General features: G+C 37.6%; 2 protein-coding genes across 2 annotated transcripts in view; one reads left to right on the top strand and one right to left on the bottom strand.

Annotated features, from left to right (window-relative positions):
- LOC126811207 (sulfotransferase 1B1) overlaps window positions 1-16,084 on the bottom strand; it is an 88,581-nt gene extending 72,497 nt beyond the window's left edge. The window contains exon 1 of the mRNA XM_050536779.1: window positions 15,493-16,084. Within this exon, the coding sequence (XP_050392736.1) occupies window positions 15,493-16,057 (565 nt within the window). The 5' untranslated portion in view covers window positions 16,058-16,084. The remainder of the gene's footprint in view (window positions 1-15,492) is intronic.
- Window positions 16,085-16,357: 273 nt separating this feature from the next.
- The window catches only part of LOC126809471 (chromatin assembly factor 1 subunit B), a 40,385-nt gene continuing 39,328 nt past the window's right edge, over window positions 16,358-17,414 (top strand). Inside the window, exon 1 of the mRNA XM_050534079.1 lies at window positions 16,358-16,557. The gene's annotated coding sequence lies outside the window, so the exon portion shown is untranslated. The remainder of the gene's footprint in view (window positions 16,558-17,414) is intronic.

Here is a 17,414-nt window from a genome sequence, read left to right on the forward strand (position 1 = left end):
CTTTCCACCAGATAAACAAGCTCCTCCTCGTCACTTTCTGCCTCTTCCGGTTCTGTGATTTCTGTCACCTTTGGTGGTTGCAATTTTCTCGGCTTTGGTGTTGGACCACGATGGATTGGTTCGATGGCTGGAAGACTGCTGATTGGCAAAAGGTGGTTACGGTGTAGAGTTCTCTTTCTGTTTCCACCTAATTCCTGCAACTCGTACACCGGAATGTCTTGATTTGGTCTTCTGAGGATCTTGTATGGCTTGTCCTCCCACTTATCAGCTATCTTATGTCTGCCCTCCTTAAATGCTAACCTCTTTACTAAAACGGTATCGCCAGGCTCCAAGGTGTTAGTTCTGGCTCGTAGATTGTAACGCTTCCGTTGTTCCTGCTGTGTATCATCCACAAGGGCTGAAGCGGTTAGGTACGCGTACTCCAGTTTCTCCTTCAGGGATTCTACGTAGGCGTTGTAGCTTTTTATGGCCTCTTTACGCCCCACGAGTCCAAACATCAACTCATACGGAGAATACCCTGTCGAAGAATGCCTGGTACAGTTGTACGCATGCACCATAGGTGCAACGTAAGTTTTCCAATCAGACTTCTGTTCAGGATGCAGGGTACCTAACATGTTGAGCAAAGTCCGATTGAATCGCTCACATTGACCATTCCCTTGTGGATGATATGGTGTGGTTCGCGATTTTTCCATTCCAGTAAGTTGACACAGCTCTCTTATGACACGTCCCTCAAACTGCTGACCCTGATCGCTATGTATCCTTTGGGGAATTCCATAGTGAACGACAAAGTTTTCGAAAAATGCCTTGGCTGTTGTCTTGGCTGTAGTATTTCTTACTGGAACAGCTTGCGTGTACTTGGTGAAGTGATCGGTGATGACGAGAATACTGTCATAGCCTCCACGAGATTCCTCCACACACATGTAATCCATACACACCAGTTCTAGCGGTTGACACGATGTAATGTTAATCAGTGGACAGGTTGATGCAGCGAGAACAGTTCTTTATGTAGGTTTCTATGTCAGATGTCATCTTCGGCCAGTAAAAACGTTCTCGAGCTAGACCAATAGTTCTGTCCCTGCCTTGGTGTCCCATATCGTCATGGATTCCTACCATCGTCAGATTCCTGTAAGCCTTTGGAAGCACCAGCTGAAAAGTCTCGACTCCTGATACATGGCTGCGTCTATATAATACACCAGACTGTAGAACGAAGTGTTCAAAATCCCTGTATATAGCAGATTCTTCAGGTGAGTAGTTACGTCGCTTAGCTGGTCTACCTTCTTGAATATCATGGTTTAACTGGGCTAATAATGGATCTTCCTTCTGTTTCTTCTCCCATTCATCGTCTCTCACAATAGGTGTTGTAGATGCCGTTGTAGCTGGTGTTGCTTGGTGAGACATGCTAATGGTTTGTATAAATCCATCTTCTAGGTCAATGTTCTTCAAAGCACCAATTACATCAGAGTCTATTTCTTCAAAATCTGGTTGTGTCATTCTGCTCAGGGCATCCGCATCTATATTCTTCTTTCCCGCACGGTAATGGATGGTAAAGTTGTAGTTGGTTAAAGCAGCTAACCAACGGTGTCCTGTGGCATCTAACTTCGCCGTGGTCAAGATATAAGTCAGAGGATTGTTGTCTGTGTACACCGTGAAGGTGTTATTGAACAGGTACTGATGAAATTTCTCTGTCACTGCCCACTTTAAAGCAAGAAACTCCAACTTATGTGCAGGATAATTCTTTTCTGATCTTGACAGACTTTTACTGGCGTAGGCAATCACTTTCTCCATGCCATCCTTCTTCTGGTAAAGTATAGCACCTAAACCATGTCTACTAGCGTCAGTGTGAAGAATAAATGGTTTAGAAAAATCTGCATATGCCAGGACTGGTGGTTCCACAAGAGATCTTTTAAGCTGGTCAAATGCTCGTTGTTGTTCTTCTCCCCATTTCCATTTATTGTTCTCTTTGTCCTGAGCTGCTCTCCCCCTCTTCTTTTTAGTTGGACCTCCAACTAGCAATTCGTTAAGTGGTTTTGCTGTCTTGGAAAAATCCTTAATGAACCTCCTGTAGTATCCTACAAAGCCGAGGAAACGTCTCAGTTCATCTGTATTGGTGGGAGTTGGCCAAGAAGTTACCTTGTCTGTCTTCTTCGGGTCAGTACATACACCCTCTGCTGAAACGATGTGACCTAAATACCTTACCTTTTCTTTGAAAAACTCACATTTCTTGGGTAATAGCTTGATTCCATGTTCCGCTAGTTTACCAAATACTTGGGATAACCTCTCGATGTGTTCTTCATAGGTCTTGCTGAAGATGATTAAATCGTCTATGAAAATGGCACAGATCTTCCAATTCAGGTCTCCTAGGCAATCTTGCATAAGTCGTTGGTAAGATGCTGGCGCATTGGTAAGCCCAAAAGGAAGTCTTTTGTACTCATAAAATCCTAATGGTCCCACAGTGAAAGCTGTCTTTGGTATATCTTCTTCCTCTATGCTGACTTGGTGGTAACCAGACTTCATGTCAACTACAGAGAAATACTGCGATCCACCTAAGTTATCCAACATCTCCTCTATGCGCGGTAATGCATAGGCATCACGAACGGTCTTCTTGTTCAGCATCCGGTAGTCTACACACATACGAAGCGATGAGTCTTTCTTCCGGGCTAAAACTATAGGTGACGCATAAGGACTGCAACTTTGTCTTATAATACCAGCTTCCATCAAGTCCTGGAGATGATCTTTAACCTCTTCATACATTGCAGGTGGTATTCGCCGATGAGGTTGCTTGAACGGAACATCGTCAGTAAGATTGATCTTATGTTTCACCAAACTGATGCTACCAATGTCGTTGTCTCCTTGAGAAAATATGTCTGACCAACCAAGAAGATAGTTCTTGAAAGACTTGAGCTGTTCTTCAGTTAAGGCTGATGATGAAAGATCGATGTTATCAAGAAATGTACCAGTACTAGATGTTTCATTGGTAGATGTGGTTGGTAAAATACTGTTAACCGATGCCTTTCTCACCAAGTCAACTATCTGTAACTCACAGAGGATGGTATGAGGATAAATCCTAACTGGTGTCAATGACAGATTGGATAACTGCACAACCACTTCTTTCCCCTCTTCATCAGGATACACCTCTAAAACTGTAGGTGTCACTTCTACTGAAGATGGTATCAGCGAATCAGGTGACCGCTGAAAAAACAAGCGTTGACGACGAGTTATATTCAGGCTGTCAATCTTTCCAATTAGGCAGATGGATCGGTTGCTGCTCAGCACAATTGATGAATCCTCTGTACATTTGACTATTCCTGCACTGTTCTTGTGTTCTTTCTCTTGTACCTGCATACACCTGAATGTCATTGTCCAAATATCTGGTAAATCAGATTGTTGCAGAAAATTATGACCCTCAGCTAGCAGTTGGTTTAGCATAGGCTTCAAAACGTTGGTTCCTACTAGAGCTGGTGTATTGCTGTGGAATGGCGTAACAGGAACAACAAGAAACAAACAATCGATGGTCTTTGACTTTAAACTAGGTATCTGTATTGCTACAGAAACGCATCCTAAATATGGCAAGGTATGTCCTCCTGCACCTTCTATCACTATCAGCTGCTCAAATGGCGTTAAAAAACAATCCTCTGACTTAAGGTGTTTCTCAAAAAATGACAGGCATACTGTAGAGATGGTAGATCCTGTATCTAATAACCCGGAACATACTTTATTGTTTAATTTAATGACTGTGGTATTACTGTGTCCAATAACATTCTTGGGACTTAAAATATTCATGTCTTCTGGCTGTCCCTCGACAGAGACATCTTCTAGTTTAAATCAGGCAGTATCATTCGACAACCTGGCGCGATATGACCCCATTCCCCACATCGGCGACATCTGTAATTGTCAGCTACAGGTGAAGGCTTCTGGCACTGCTTTGACACTGTTGCAGGTTGATGACGTGAAGATGGTTTTGGTGTTGACATCTGAGATGGTGAAAAGAATGATGTTGGTTGTCTTTCCTTATCATTTTTCATCTCTTTCATCTCCTTCTGCAAAGAGTGCACTGATGCAGTCAAATTAGCTACCAGTGTCCGCAAATCATCCTCTGCTGGTTGTTGCGCCATCTTCATGTGGGATCTTAGAGCAGGCTTAGGAGTAGGTGTTGAGGCTATGACAGTATCTCGCTCTATCCGACGCACTTCCTTTAGAAGATCTTCAAAATCAGTTATACGATCATACTTGTTGGCTGATCTGTCCTTTAAGTCCTGATGAAGTCCACTCCAAAACTTTGCACGAAGTTTCGAGTCAAAAGTGTCTACATCAACTTCACCCTCTTCTCTGGCTCTGTCAAGAAGATCCTCAATTCTACAGGCCCACTTGGAAACAGTTTCATCTTGGGCTTGGCTGGTAGAATAAAACTGGTGTGGTTATAAAACTGATAAAACAAATAGCCACACATACCTTTAAACCGTAAACAATAAATCTGTAGATAATAATTCTTCCAATACCAAATACACACAATTGATACGAATAAATGAAACTATTATTATAACTATTGAAACTTTAAATATAAAATCACTACCAAGGTTGAATGAAATATTCAACCTCACACTACAAGATTCTATAAGTAAGTGACCAAGGAGATAGGAAATACAAATCCAAGAAACCTTTGGGTCAAAGGTGAAAATTGAATCCCAGTGACCAGGTGATGAACTCGAACTCACTGGTTAGAAGAGTGTACAGAACAGGATAGTTTAAAGATGCATTGATGTGTGACATATTACTTAAAATTACATTAGTATTGTGATCATATTAAAATACCCATAAACTAAATAAAATCACTCTACCACACGAGTTTACATCGTCCGGCAAGTCGTTGATGAAAATAACAAATAAAACTGGTCCTAGCACCGACCCCTGGGGGATTCTGGATGTCACTGGCGCCCACTTTGAACACTCACCATTTGCTGTAGTCTTCCATTCAAAAAAACTGGCAATCAAACCTTGGATTTGTTCATTGATTCCGTAAGATGTGATTTTGTTTAGCAGTCTTTTATGGGGAACCGTATCAAATGCTTTTTGGTAGTCCATGTAGATGCAGTCAACTTTTAACCCCCTGTCAATTGCTTTTGTCCATTTATCCAACACGTTCAGTAGTTGGAGGGTTGTGGATCTTCCTGATATGAACATATTGCTTTTTCGAAAATAGGTTATTCTCTTTCATGTGTGTTATGATATGCTCCCTCACTATCGATTCCATTAATTTACAAACAATCGAAGTCAGGCTCACTGGGCGGTAGTTCCCTGCCATTTTTTTGCCTCCCTTTTGTATATTGCGCTTATATGCGCTCTTTTCCATGCGTCTGGAACAGTTGTTGTCATCAAAGAGTAGTTAAATAGAATACTCAATGGCCCTGAGACACTTTCCGAAACCTCTTTCCGAAACCTCTACTTTTCTTTTTTAATGTAACTTCCAATACACAAATGATTATAAATACAAATTTGATATACATGTAGAAATGATCACTGTATCCTTATACACACTGTGGTCCAATTTTCACATAGTTAAAAGTCACTAAAACTACTAAAATTTACAATATTGTGGAGAGCTAAAAAAGGAGCAGCCATTACAGCGCATCACTTAAGGGGCCATAATTCAGGTTCCAAGTTACCTTTGGATATGCCCTAATATCGAAAGGAACCAAGATCCTTGGTTTATAAACATGCATTTTAAGTTTGATCAAAATTGTGACCTCTAGAGGGTCCACAACTTTGATATACCAGATATTTACACTAATTGTGTATGAGGGGCGGCCATTTTGTCCAGCAATATTGGTCCGATTTTCACGAAATTCGAACTCAACCAAAATTACGATGTAACGGTAATATATACTATTCAAAAAAAGTAGGGGATATTTGATTTTTAAGTGTTATTAAAGTCACCTAATGAAACTGACGAAGAAACAAATGACAAAATGAAATGAAGTTCACATTCATCGATTTATTCCAAATGATCGTTAGACTAAGTAAGGCACAGACTGACCATTATAAGGGTAAAATGATACCCGGGGTCAAACAGCAAAGTTACCACAGCATCACAACCAAGTCAGTAACGGGTAAATCCTCCTCTGTTTGCCAAACAAGCATTGATCCGACGTGGCATACTCCTAATGAGACATCTAAGGTCATTTTGGTCCAGATTGTCCCATTCCTGTTGCAACGCAGCAGCAAGTTCTTGGACATTGGCAGGACGTTGTTGACGTTGACGTAACCTCTGTCCAAGCATGTCCCAGACATGCTCGATGGGGGAGAGGTCGGGACTCAGTGCTGGCCAAGGTAATGTGGTGATGTTCTGTTGTTGGAGGTAACCTGTAACGATCCTGGCCCTGTGACATCTTGCGTTGTCATCCTGGAAGATGAAACGGCGGCCATGACGTCGTGCGAACGGCACAACATGGACTGCCAAGATGTTGTCCCGGTAGTACTGGCCTGTAACACGCCCTGCAACAACATGTAAAGCCGTTCTTCCAGCAACAGTGATGCCTCCCCACACCATAACAGAACCACCCCCAAATCGATCATGTCTGATGACGTTAACGTCTTGGAAGCGCTCGTTTCGACGACGCCACACCCTCCTACGTCTGTCCAAAAAATCAACAGTGAACCTTGACTCATCTGAAAACATCACATTGCTCCAGCGTCGATTATCCCAGTGTTGACGATCCCTACACCAACGACGTCTTGCCTGAATGTGATGATCTCTCAAACAAGGGATCACGCGAGGACGTCGGGCGCGAAGGTGACCCCTATGCAGTCTGTTTGGAGACGAGCGCTGATCTGATTTGCTGTGATGACACGATTTCTCAAGGCCAAGGTACGGATAAATCGATCCTGGGCTTGAGTTGTCGCCCTTGGTCGACCTGAGCGTGGTCTGTCCTGTACAGATTGTGTATCACGGTATCTGGACCATAGCCTGCTTATGACAGACTGAGAAACATTCATCGTCCGCGCCACAACCGCCTGTGTTGTGCCGATCTGTAGCATGCCAAGGGCACGTAACCTTTCATTTTGGGTAAGCCGACGCATATCAAAATTTGTTTTCTGGTCACTAAAACAATTAAACTGATGTTTCCAACCTGGAATTCAATGCCACAATGACTGTAACATTCAAAGTCAGAGTCGTGCAAATCTTGGGTTGGACCCCCATGATGATCCCAAGCATCACCTGCATTCCATGCGGTACCTATTGGTGCGTTTGGGCGTCACATGTAACTGGAAATGTATCTTCTGTTAGGTTCTATAGTGACTTTTTTCGTAGTCATTTGCATATTTTAGTATTATGCCCCCAAAATCAAATATCCCCTACTTTTTTTGAATAGTATATTTGAAAGTTTTTTTTTAAATTGGATAATAATTGTGACATCTAGAGGGACCTCAAGCTAAAAACGCGATTTTTCTTACAATCAGGGGCCATAATTCGGGAAGTTATGGTCCGATATGCGCGAATATTGAAAGGAACCGAGATCTTTGGGTTATAAACTTACATTTCATGTTTCATCAAAATCAGAAGAAAATTGTGACCTCTAGAGGGTCCACAACCTTGATATACCATATTTTTACGCTATTTGAGAACGAGGGGCAGCCATTTTGTCTGACAGTTTTGGTCTGATTTTACGAAATTCAAACTCTGCCATTCTTAGGGTGTAACGGTGATATACTAAAACGTTTTTTTTAAATCGGATAAAAATTATGACCGCTATAGGGTCCACAAGCTAAAAACACGATTTTTCGTACAATCAGGGACCATAATTCGGGATGTGCGCGAATATCGAAATGAACCAAGATCTTTGGGTTATAAACTTACATTTCAAGTTTCTTAAAAATCAGAAGAAAATTGTGACCTCTAGAGGATCCACAACCTTGATATACCATATTTTTACGCTATTTGAGAACAAGGGGCGGCCATTTTGTCTGTCAGTTTAGATCCGATTTTCACGAAATTCAAACTCAACAATCCTTAGGGTTTAACTTAAACATTGTTTTAAATCGGATAAAAATTATGACCTCTATAGGGTCCAACAAGCTAAAATGCGATTTTTCGTACTATCAGGGGCCATAATTCAGAAAGTTACGGTCCGATATGCGCAAATATCAAAAGGATCCAAGATCTTTGGGTTATAAACTTACTTTTCAAGTTTCAACAAAATCGGATAAAAATTGTGACCTCTATAGGGTCCATAAGCTAAAAACGTGATTTTTCATACAATCAGAGGCCATAATCCATGAAGTTACATTCCGATACATGCCAATATCGAAAGGAACCGAGCAATTGTGGATGCCGGACCGCCGGACGGACGGAAAGGGGCGACGACAATATACGTCCACATGAAAATGTGGGCGTATAAAAATGAACCAGCGGCTGCCAGGCAGGATACGCCCACATTTTCGAGAGATGGATAGAGAACAAGCTAACAAGAAAGTGATTTTTCCTACAATCATGGGCCATAATTCAGGAAATTACAATTCAATATGCGCGAATATCGAAATATACTGAGATCTTTGTGTTATAAACTTACATTTCAAGTTTCAACAAAATCGGATAAAAATTGTGACCTCTACAGGGTCCACAACATTGATATACCATATTTTTACGCTATTTGAGAACGAACGGCGGCCATTTTGTCTGTCAATTTGGGGTTGATTTTCACAAAATTCGAATTCTATCGTCCTTAGGGTGTAACGGTGATATAATAATACAGTTTTTTAAATCGGATAAAAATTATGACCTCTATAGGGTCCACAAGCTAAAAACGCGATTTTTCGTACAATCAGGGGCCAGAATTCAGGAAGTTACAGTCCGATATGCGCGAATATCGAAAGGAACCGAGATCTTTGGGTTATAAACTTACATTTCAAGTTTCAACAAAATCGGATAAAAATTGTGACCTCTATAGGGTCCACGACCTTGATATACCATATTTTTACGCTATTTGAGAACAAACGGCAGCCATTTTGTCTGTCAATTTTGGGCCGATTTTCGAAAAAATTCGAAGTCAGCCATCCTTAGGGTATAACGATGATATAATAATACGTTTTTTTAAATCGCATAAAAATTATGACCTCTATAGGGTCCACAATTTAAAAACATGATTTTTCGTACAAACAGGGGCCATAATCCATGAAAGTTTTGATCCGATACACGCCAATATCGAAAGCAGCCGAGATCTTTTGGAGATAAACGTATATTTCAAGTTTCATCAAAATCGGATAAGAATTGTGACCTGTAGAGTGTCCACAAACAAATTGTGGATGGACGGACGTCCGGATGTCCGGACGGACAGGGGCGACGGCATAATACGTCCACATGAAAATGTGGGCGTATAAAAATTGTGACCTCTATAGGGTCCACAACCTTGATATACCATATTCTTACGCTATTTGAGAACGAACAGCGGCCATTTTGTCTGTCAATTTTGGGCCGATTTTCACGAAATTCGAACTCCGCCATCCTTAGGGTGTAACGGTGATATAATAATACGTTTTTTTTTAAATCGGACAAAAATTATGACCTCTATAGGGTCCACAAGCTAAAAACGCGATTTTTCGTACAATCAGGCGCCATAATTCAGGAAGTTACGGTCCGATATGCGTGAATATCGAAAGGAACCGAGATCTTTAGGTTATAAACCTACATTTCAAGTTTCAACAAAATCGGATAAAAATTGTGACCTCTTTAGGTTATAAACCTACATTTCAAGATTCAACAAAATCGGATAAAAATTGTGACCTCTATAGGGTCCACAAGCTAAAAACGTGACTTTTTGTACAAACAGGGGCCATAATCCATGAAGTTTCAATCCGATACATGCCTATATCGAAAGCAGCCGAGATCTTTTGAAGATAAACCTATATTTCAAGTTTCGTCAAAATCGGATAAGAATTGTGACCTGTAGAGTGTCCACAATGTGTCCACAAAAAAATTGTGGACGGACGATGGACAGGGCCGACGGCATAATACGCCCACATGAAAATGTGGGCGTATAAAAAGTTAAATAAGAATTGCGGGAAATCGGAATTCAAAAATCGATTCCTGCCTGCTCTGCTTATTTATGAGGGCTATCCAGATATATATATCAGCTAAATTAAGATAATAATATATTTGGTATCAATAATTATTATAGATTAGTGCCATTGTGTATACCATGCCATGATTCTGTGTCAATCGGATAATTATTAATTAGTTTATAAGCTAAAAACTGTATCGCCAAAGGGAGATAATTTAGATAAATATATTTTTAATTTTAATTTACAGCTGATCAGAACTTAAGTACTTTGGAAAATTAATAAAGTGTTTATAAAAATGTCACATTTCCACCTTGCTCTCAAAAACTGAGTGGCTTAATCAGCAGTGAAAACAGAACATAATATTAATCCGACCAAAAAACAGTAATGTTTAACACAAGCATAACAGTGTGAAACCCTAATAAGTATTACTGCCGGCAACCAAACGGGCGAATTTTCCTTCACTAAATATTTCTAACCGAATGCACCCGATTTGGAGATGCCTGTCTACTCGTTTCGCGAAATGCAAGTCTCCCACTTTACGCAGACACACTTGTAATGTTTATGTTCTGAGAATGAAGCAATGTCGAAATATGAAATTTACAAGAGAATAGTGGATTTTATCAAACTTCTAGGAGTTAAGGCTCAACGAAAAGAGCAACAGGAAGACAATTTCAGGTATGTCACCAAGTTTTGGCCGTTTAAATTAAAAACTGAAGAAATAGCAAGGAATTTTAGAGTCGGAGTATCTCCTGGAACAGACAGTAAATAATGTAAGCTTATACAGTGTAAGTTATATTTCAAATACACAGTGAAGGTAATTTTTCCTCTCAACCAATCATACCATGGAACTTATAATACATATTATAAGGCCCATGATCATACGAACGAGAAAGCCTACATGTATATATGACTGAGTCTGTATAAAATTTACCTCTGTTTTGTCTAGAGTACATTATTTATAAAATTTTGTTTTACAATCATATGAATGGTCGAAGTCAAGACAATATTATTATTATTACAGCATATTTATAGTGCGCCCTTTCCATATAACATGCTCAGGGGTACTTTACAAAGTGACAATGTAATCATAAATAAACAACAAGATTATGGACATGTTAACGATTGTATACAGAGTCAGTTAAAAGCCTGATTAAATAAATGTGTTTTAAGTTGTTTTTTTAAAAGAATATAGAGATGTACAACATCTTAAACTAAATGGTAGATTATTCCATAAAACAGGTGCTTGATAACTAAAAGACCGCTGACCATAAGAGACTAATTGAACAGTTTTGGGCTTTAAAAGTAGTTTATCTGATGTACGTAATGTTCGGCCAGGTGTATAAAGTTCTAAAAGATCTGAGAGGTAAACAGGAGCTAAATTATTTTAACATTTAAAAGTAAGTAATAAAATCTTAAAATAAATTCGATATTTAACAGGAAACCAGTGTAAACAGGAGTTATGTGGTCACATTTCTCAGTTAAAGTAACAAGTCTAGCTGCAGTATTCTGTACTTTTTGTAATTTATCTATAAGCTTAAAAGGTAAACCAACTAAAAGTGAATTAAATTTATCTAATTGAGAAGTGACCAGAGAATTAACAAGTGACTTAGTGGCCTCTACAGTTACAAATTTACGTATTTTACCTATATTTCTGATATTAAAATAGCACAATTTATCAAAGATTTCGCCAATATTACAAGCAGAATAAGATGAAAATATATCACAATTACCAATTACAACAGGGGGGTTATCATGTGCAAATTTACTTAATTGATGCCTTGAGCCTAATAACAAATATTCGGTTTTATCATCATTCAATTTTAGAAAGTTCTTTGACATCCGTTTTCTAATTTCACTTATACAGTTCTCAAGTTGCAATTTTGATAAATTGAAAGAAGATGGAATATTAGGTGTAAATGAAATATATAACTGAGTATCATCGCCATACAAATGAAAGCTGAGACCATTTTTCTGACAATATCACGTAAAGGTGACGTATAAAGGGTAAATAAAGAACAGAACCTTGGGGAACCCCAGATGAAAAAACAGATTCAGACGACGATTTACAATTAACTAAAATACACTGTTTTCTACCCACAATATACATGTAGCTTTCTAAAAGATTTAATGCAGAGCCACAAATACCAAATTTAAATTGAAGTCTACGTAGAAGAATGGAAGGGTCCACAGTGTCGAAAGCAGCAGATAAATCTAATAAAATTAACAATGACATTTTCTATTATCAATTTCCATTAAAATATCATTTGAAACCTGGGTTAAAGTTGTTTCGATACTGTGAAATTGTTTATAAGCACTTTGAAATGGTTCATACAAACAGCTATCATCTAGATGGGCCTTTATCTGAGAAGCAATACATTTCTCCAATATTTTAGAAATAAAACTTAAGTTAGAGACAGATCTGTAATTTTTAAAAACATTAGGATCCAGTGTAGACTTTTTAATTAAAGGGGTAACATAAGCTTGTTTGAAAATGTTGGGAACAGTAGAGGATGATATACAAGAATTAATAATATTGGTAACAAGCGGTTGCCATGCAAGATACGCCCCCATTTTGCAAGAGATGGACAGAGAACAGGCTCAAAAAAAGAAGTGATTTTTCATACAATCAAGGGCCATAATTCAGGAAGTTACGATCCAATATGCACGAATATGGAAAGGAACCAAGATCTTTGGGTTATAAATATGCATTTCAAGTCCCTACAGGGTCCACAACATTGATATACCATATTTTTACGCTATTTGACTACGAGGCGTGGATATTTTGTCTGTCATTTTGGGTATAACAGTGATATATTCAAACGTTTTTTTAAATTGGATAAGAATTATGACCGCTATTATAGGGTCCACAAGCTAAAAACACAATTTTCTGTACAATCAGGGGCCATAATTCAGGAAGTTACGGTCCGATATGCGTGGATATCGACCGGAACTGAGATCTTTGGGTTATAAACTTACATTTCAAGTTTCAACAAAATCGGATAAAAATTGTGACCTCTACAGGATCCACAACCTTGATATACCATATTTTTACATTCTTCGCGTACAAACGGCTGCCATTTTCTCCGGAAATTTTGGTCCGATTTTCACGAAATTCGAACTCAACCTTCCTTACGGTGTATTAATGATAAGCTATAAAAGGCGATTTTTCGGACAATCAGGGGCCATAATTCAGGAAGTTACGCTCCGATGGGCGCAAATTTCGAAAGGAACCAAGATCTTTGGGTTATAAACATGCATGTCAAGTTTCATAATCCATAAAGTTTTGATCCGATACATGCCAGTATCGAAAGCAGCCGAGATCTTTTGGGGATAAACCTATATTTCAAGTTTCGTCAAAATTGAATAAGAATTGTGACCTGTGGAGAGTCCACAAACAATTGTGGACGGACGTCTGGATGGACAGGGGCGACGACATTACGTCCACATGAAAATGTGGGCGTATAAAAACTGGAATAACTTCGTCAAGACAGTCCTTAAGAACAGGAGTTGGAACAGGATCTAATGAACAAGATTTAGGATCAGACGATTTAATTAGCTTTATTTGAAAGAAATCAGAGAATATATTCGCAAGTTCAGTGTCACTATCATTGTCCGGGAGAATAGTCCGCTCAGCATTATGATTCAAAAGGGAATTCACAACTTTATACAGGTCTTTTTGTCCGTTTTCGCCTTTTTCTATTTTATCAGAGTAAAATTTAAAGATACATTATGGGAGATAAGATAAAGAGATGGCAGTTCTCGCTATAATAGTTAAAAACTAGATAGTGTAAAGGTAATTTGCTGAAAATTTCAGTCAAATTGATCCACTATGAGCCGAGAAAGAAGCGGGTGAAATTTTTGCATAGTCTCGGTCATCATTACTAAAATCATTAATATAAACAGCATAGTCTCGATTATCCACTTTTTCTGATTTAATTATCAACGGCCGTTAGCGGCATATAGGAATCTAATCCAGTCAACATCGAGAGTTTATTATGGTCTGGATAAGTTAATTAAAGATACATTATGGGAGATTCGATAACGAGTTGGCATTTCTCACTATAATAATTAAAAACTAGATAACGAAAAGGCAATTTGCTGAAAATTTCATTCAAATTGATCCACTATGAACCGAGAACTAAGCGAATCAAATTTCTGCCTAGACTCGGTCATCATTACTAAAGTCAATACGATAAACAGCATAGTCTCGATTATCCATTTAATCGTTTAATGGAGAAGGAAAGTTATGCAGTAAATCGGCTCACAATCCACTTAAGATCGAAGGCTAGCGATGCCATCTAGAGTTGATTATGGTCTGGATAGGTTAATTAATGTATAATTGATAATTTAGATAACATTTCAGGCCTAAAGAAAGACTTGTAATATGCAGATTTTGCTCTTGCATAATGCATGTTTAATGTCTAATTGATACTTTAGATAACATTTCAGGCCTAAAGAAAGACTTGTAATAAGCAGATTTTGCTCTTGCATAATGCATGTTTAATTTTAGCGTCTTCAATTAATTTAGTCACATTGTTTTTTAAATATTTTTAAATCTGTTTATGGACATGTAAATTTGTTTTCTGCCACAGATGTTCAGTCTTATTATGGTCCCTTTTGGCTTCTAAAATAGAATCATTAAACCACTGTGTATTGGGACGAATAGTAGATGTTTTCGTTTGAAGAGGCACAAGTGAGTCCAAAATTTCAGCAAGCTTAGAGTGATATTGGGTTACCTTCTCTTTTATATCTTGAATACCAATGTCATTGAAATTTGAGTTCACTATTTCCGCTTTAAATTTATTAGTGTCAAGTGATTTAAACCTTTGATATGTTACAGTCTTTCTTGTTGGTTGTGGTTTCTGGATCTTATTCTTAAGGTTAAAACTTGAGGAGAAATGATTAGATATTAATTTGTCCGAGACAGAGAGATTATACAGCTGAAGGACAACACATTTCTCTTCATTAACATCAGGCTCAAAATGCTATCTAACCAAGGTCTTTTTGCTCTAATCATCTAAATTATTACCATCTAATGACCACTTTTAAATCCTTCTTTTTGTTACATTTAAAAATTTACTTTAACAAACCTCTTATCGTTAACGGTATCAAGCACAAATCACATTTACCATTTAGTAAAATGAAAGAACTATACAGATACATTTATAATGTACATTGTGAAGTCTAATTCAGTAATGGTGTTATGTTTATCATGCATATTGATATAGCCATGTAACATGACATCTGTGACATCACCAAGCAATCTCCTCAGATATTAATGTAATTCAAAAGTGTTCGTAAGCGTGACATGAAAATGGACATATTTATGTTTGAATTAATCTTAGAGTGTATACAATCACAACGACTTCAAGCACATTCCAATTTTTTTTATGTGTTTTTCTGATGTACTACTACTGACAAATTTAATTAAATTCAAACCTGCTTTTGGATAGGACAGAACCCAAACATCATCTTCTCGTATCTGAAAATGATGAATCTTATCAACATGGTCAACAATGTATTCATCATAAATATAACCTCTATACTTGTACAGATATTTACGTCTACCAAGCAATGGTTCTGCTATCTTTTCAATACCGCGTGCTCTTCTTGTCAATTTTTTATACTCCTTTGCACCAACAACTGTCAATAAAACAGCCCCAATTGCACATGAAAAATATGTTGCATAAGTCAAAATTCTTTTCCTATTCTGATCAGTCGTTTGCTGGTGAGATACAAATCTTTTGATATTGACAATAGGAAGATTTGGTAATAACTTTCCAGTTTTATGGTCTAGTAGTAGTAGTGAAGTATTTTGTAGCAGACGACGTTTGATGAAACATTGATTTTTATGTGTCAAATATGTATCATGAATTAAAACATTTCCTTGGTGGAAAGAAGACAGTCGTCGACCAACTGATAGATAACATTTTGATGTCAAAAATCTATTTATAAAACAACCCGGTGATAAGTTTAAAGCTGAAAATAATTTTGTCCGACACATGTCCTCTGTTTACTAGATTCTTTCTTTCTTGACTCCCCGACTGGAGAGTTTTCCGTCACTTTCGATAAAATTCGAGAACGGCGAAAAAAGATAAACGATTTGACGATGTTTCATAATTAGTGGGTACTATCTATGTAAAATAATATAAATTTTGTATTATTTTGCATGAATTTATTATCTGAAAATAAATGTAAAACTTTAACACATGGATATCAAAATAAATGGTTTGTGTTGTCCGTTAAAATGTCCTGGAGTAACTTTTAATATGCTTTAAAAAAAAAAAAAAGAAATTGGCGGGAAAGTAGTGTTTACTATCTTGCGGGAATCGTTGATCTCTGAAGAAAGAAACTGAAAGGTGTTATCTATGACTCCAGGTCTAGTCAAGTTGTTTTGACTAACAAATCTGCAGAGTTTATCTTCTTATTGACTTGTTCTGCTTCCGTTAATTTACTGTAGATACTTACAACTTTATAATAATCTTAACTGGCTGTTGTTATAACGTAAGTCTAACTATAATAATAGAGTAAGAGTAGAGTGGTTCATGCACAGAACAAAAATCAAATAAACGAGCTCAATTTGGGGCTTATTTTAACAAATATGATAAGACTTACCATTAAAATCATCATTCATGAACAATTAAACTATTGCTAAGTTGGATATTTGTGTGATTTAAAGGCTCAATACCACTCTTGTTGTAACTGAATAATATGTCCCAATCTTTATTCTGGTCAACAAATTGTACTATTTTAGAATATTTCAATTAATTGATGATACAAATTTCATCTTAACACACCTTATTTAAAAATTTTGAAAAATTCAACATAATGGTAGGGGTTTCAGGTCATGTGACTTTAGCGTGAAATCGGACAGCCAACAGCTGAAATATAGCCCACTTCAATCTACGATTCTGAATTACTATTTTATGTAAATGTATTACTAGAAATTGTATTGTAATAGTTTAATATCAGTCTCAATATCTGCAAAGATTCAGGCTGAAAAATTATCGAAATGTAACCGAAATTACCAGTTGTTTACACGAGACGCTCGCGGGAAAATACCGCTCTGACGTCACACGGCCGGAGATTTTCCATTGCTACGACTCACTTCATTGGTGAATTCGCTCCTTAGTTTCCGGTGGAATTTGATATAGAACCAATCAAACGATAGATAAAATTTTTGTGCTTATTATGGTCTTTGATACCTTGAGATCGGACAATTACAGCCGTAGAAAACAGGATTTATCTGTTTTGATGACTGAAATTTGCTTAATTTCGACTAAATATAAAATACTTGTGATATCATCCAGATTATAAATATTTGACATATTATCATTCAAATTATTACGGTTTTAATAAAT

The sequence above is a fragment of the Patella vulgata genome, chromosome 2 (assembly GCF_932274485.2).
Source record: "Patella vulgata chromosome 2, xgPatVulg1.2, whole genome shotgun sequence".
Classification (NCBI taxonomy): domain Eukaryota; kingdom Metazoa; phylum Mollusca; class Gastropoda; family Patellidae; genus Patella; species Patella vulgata.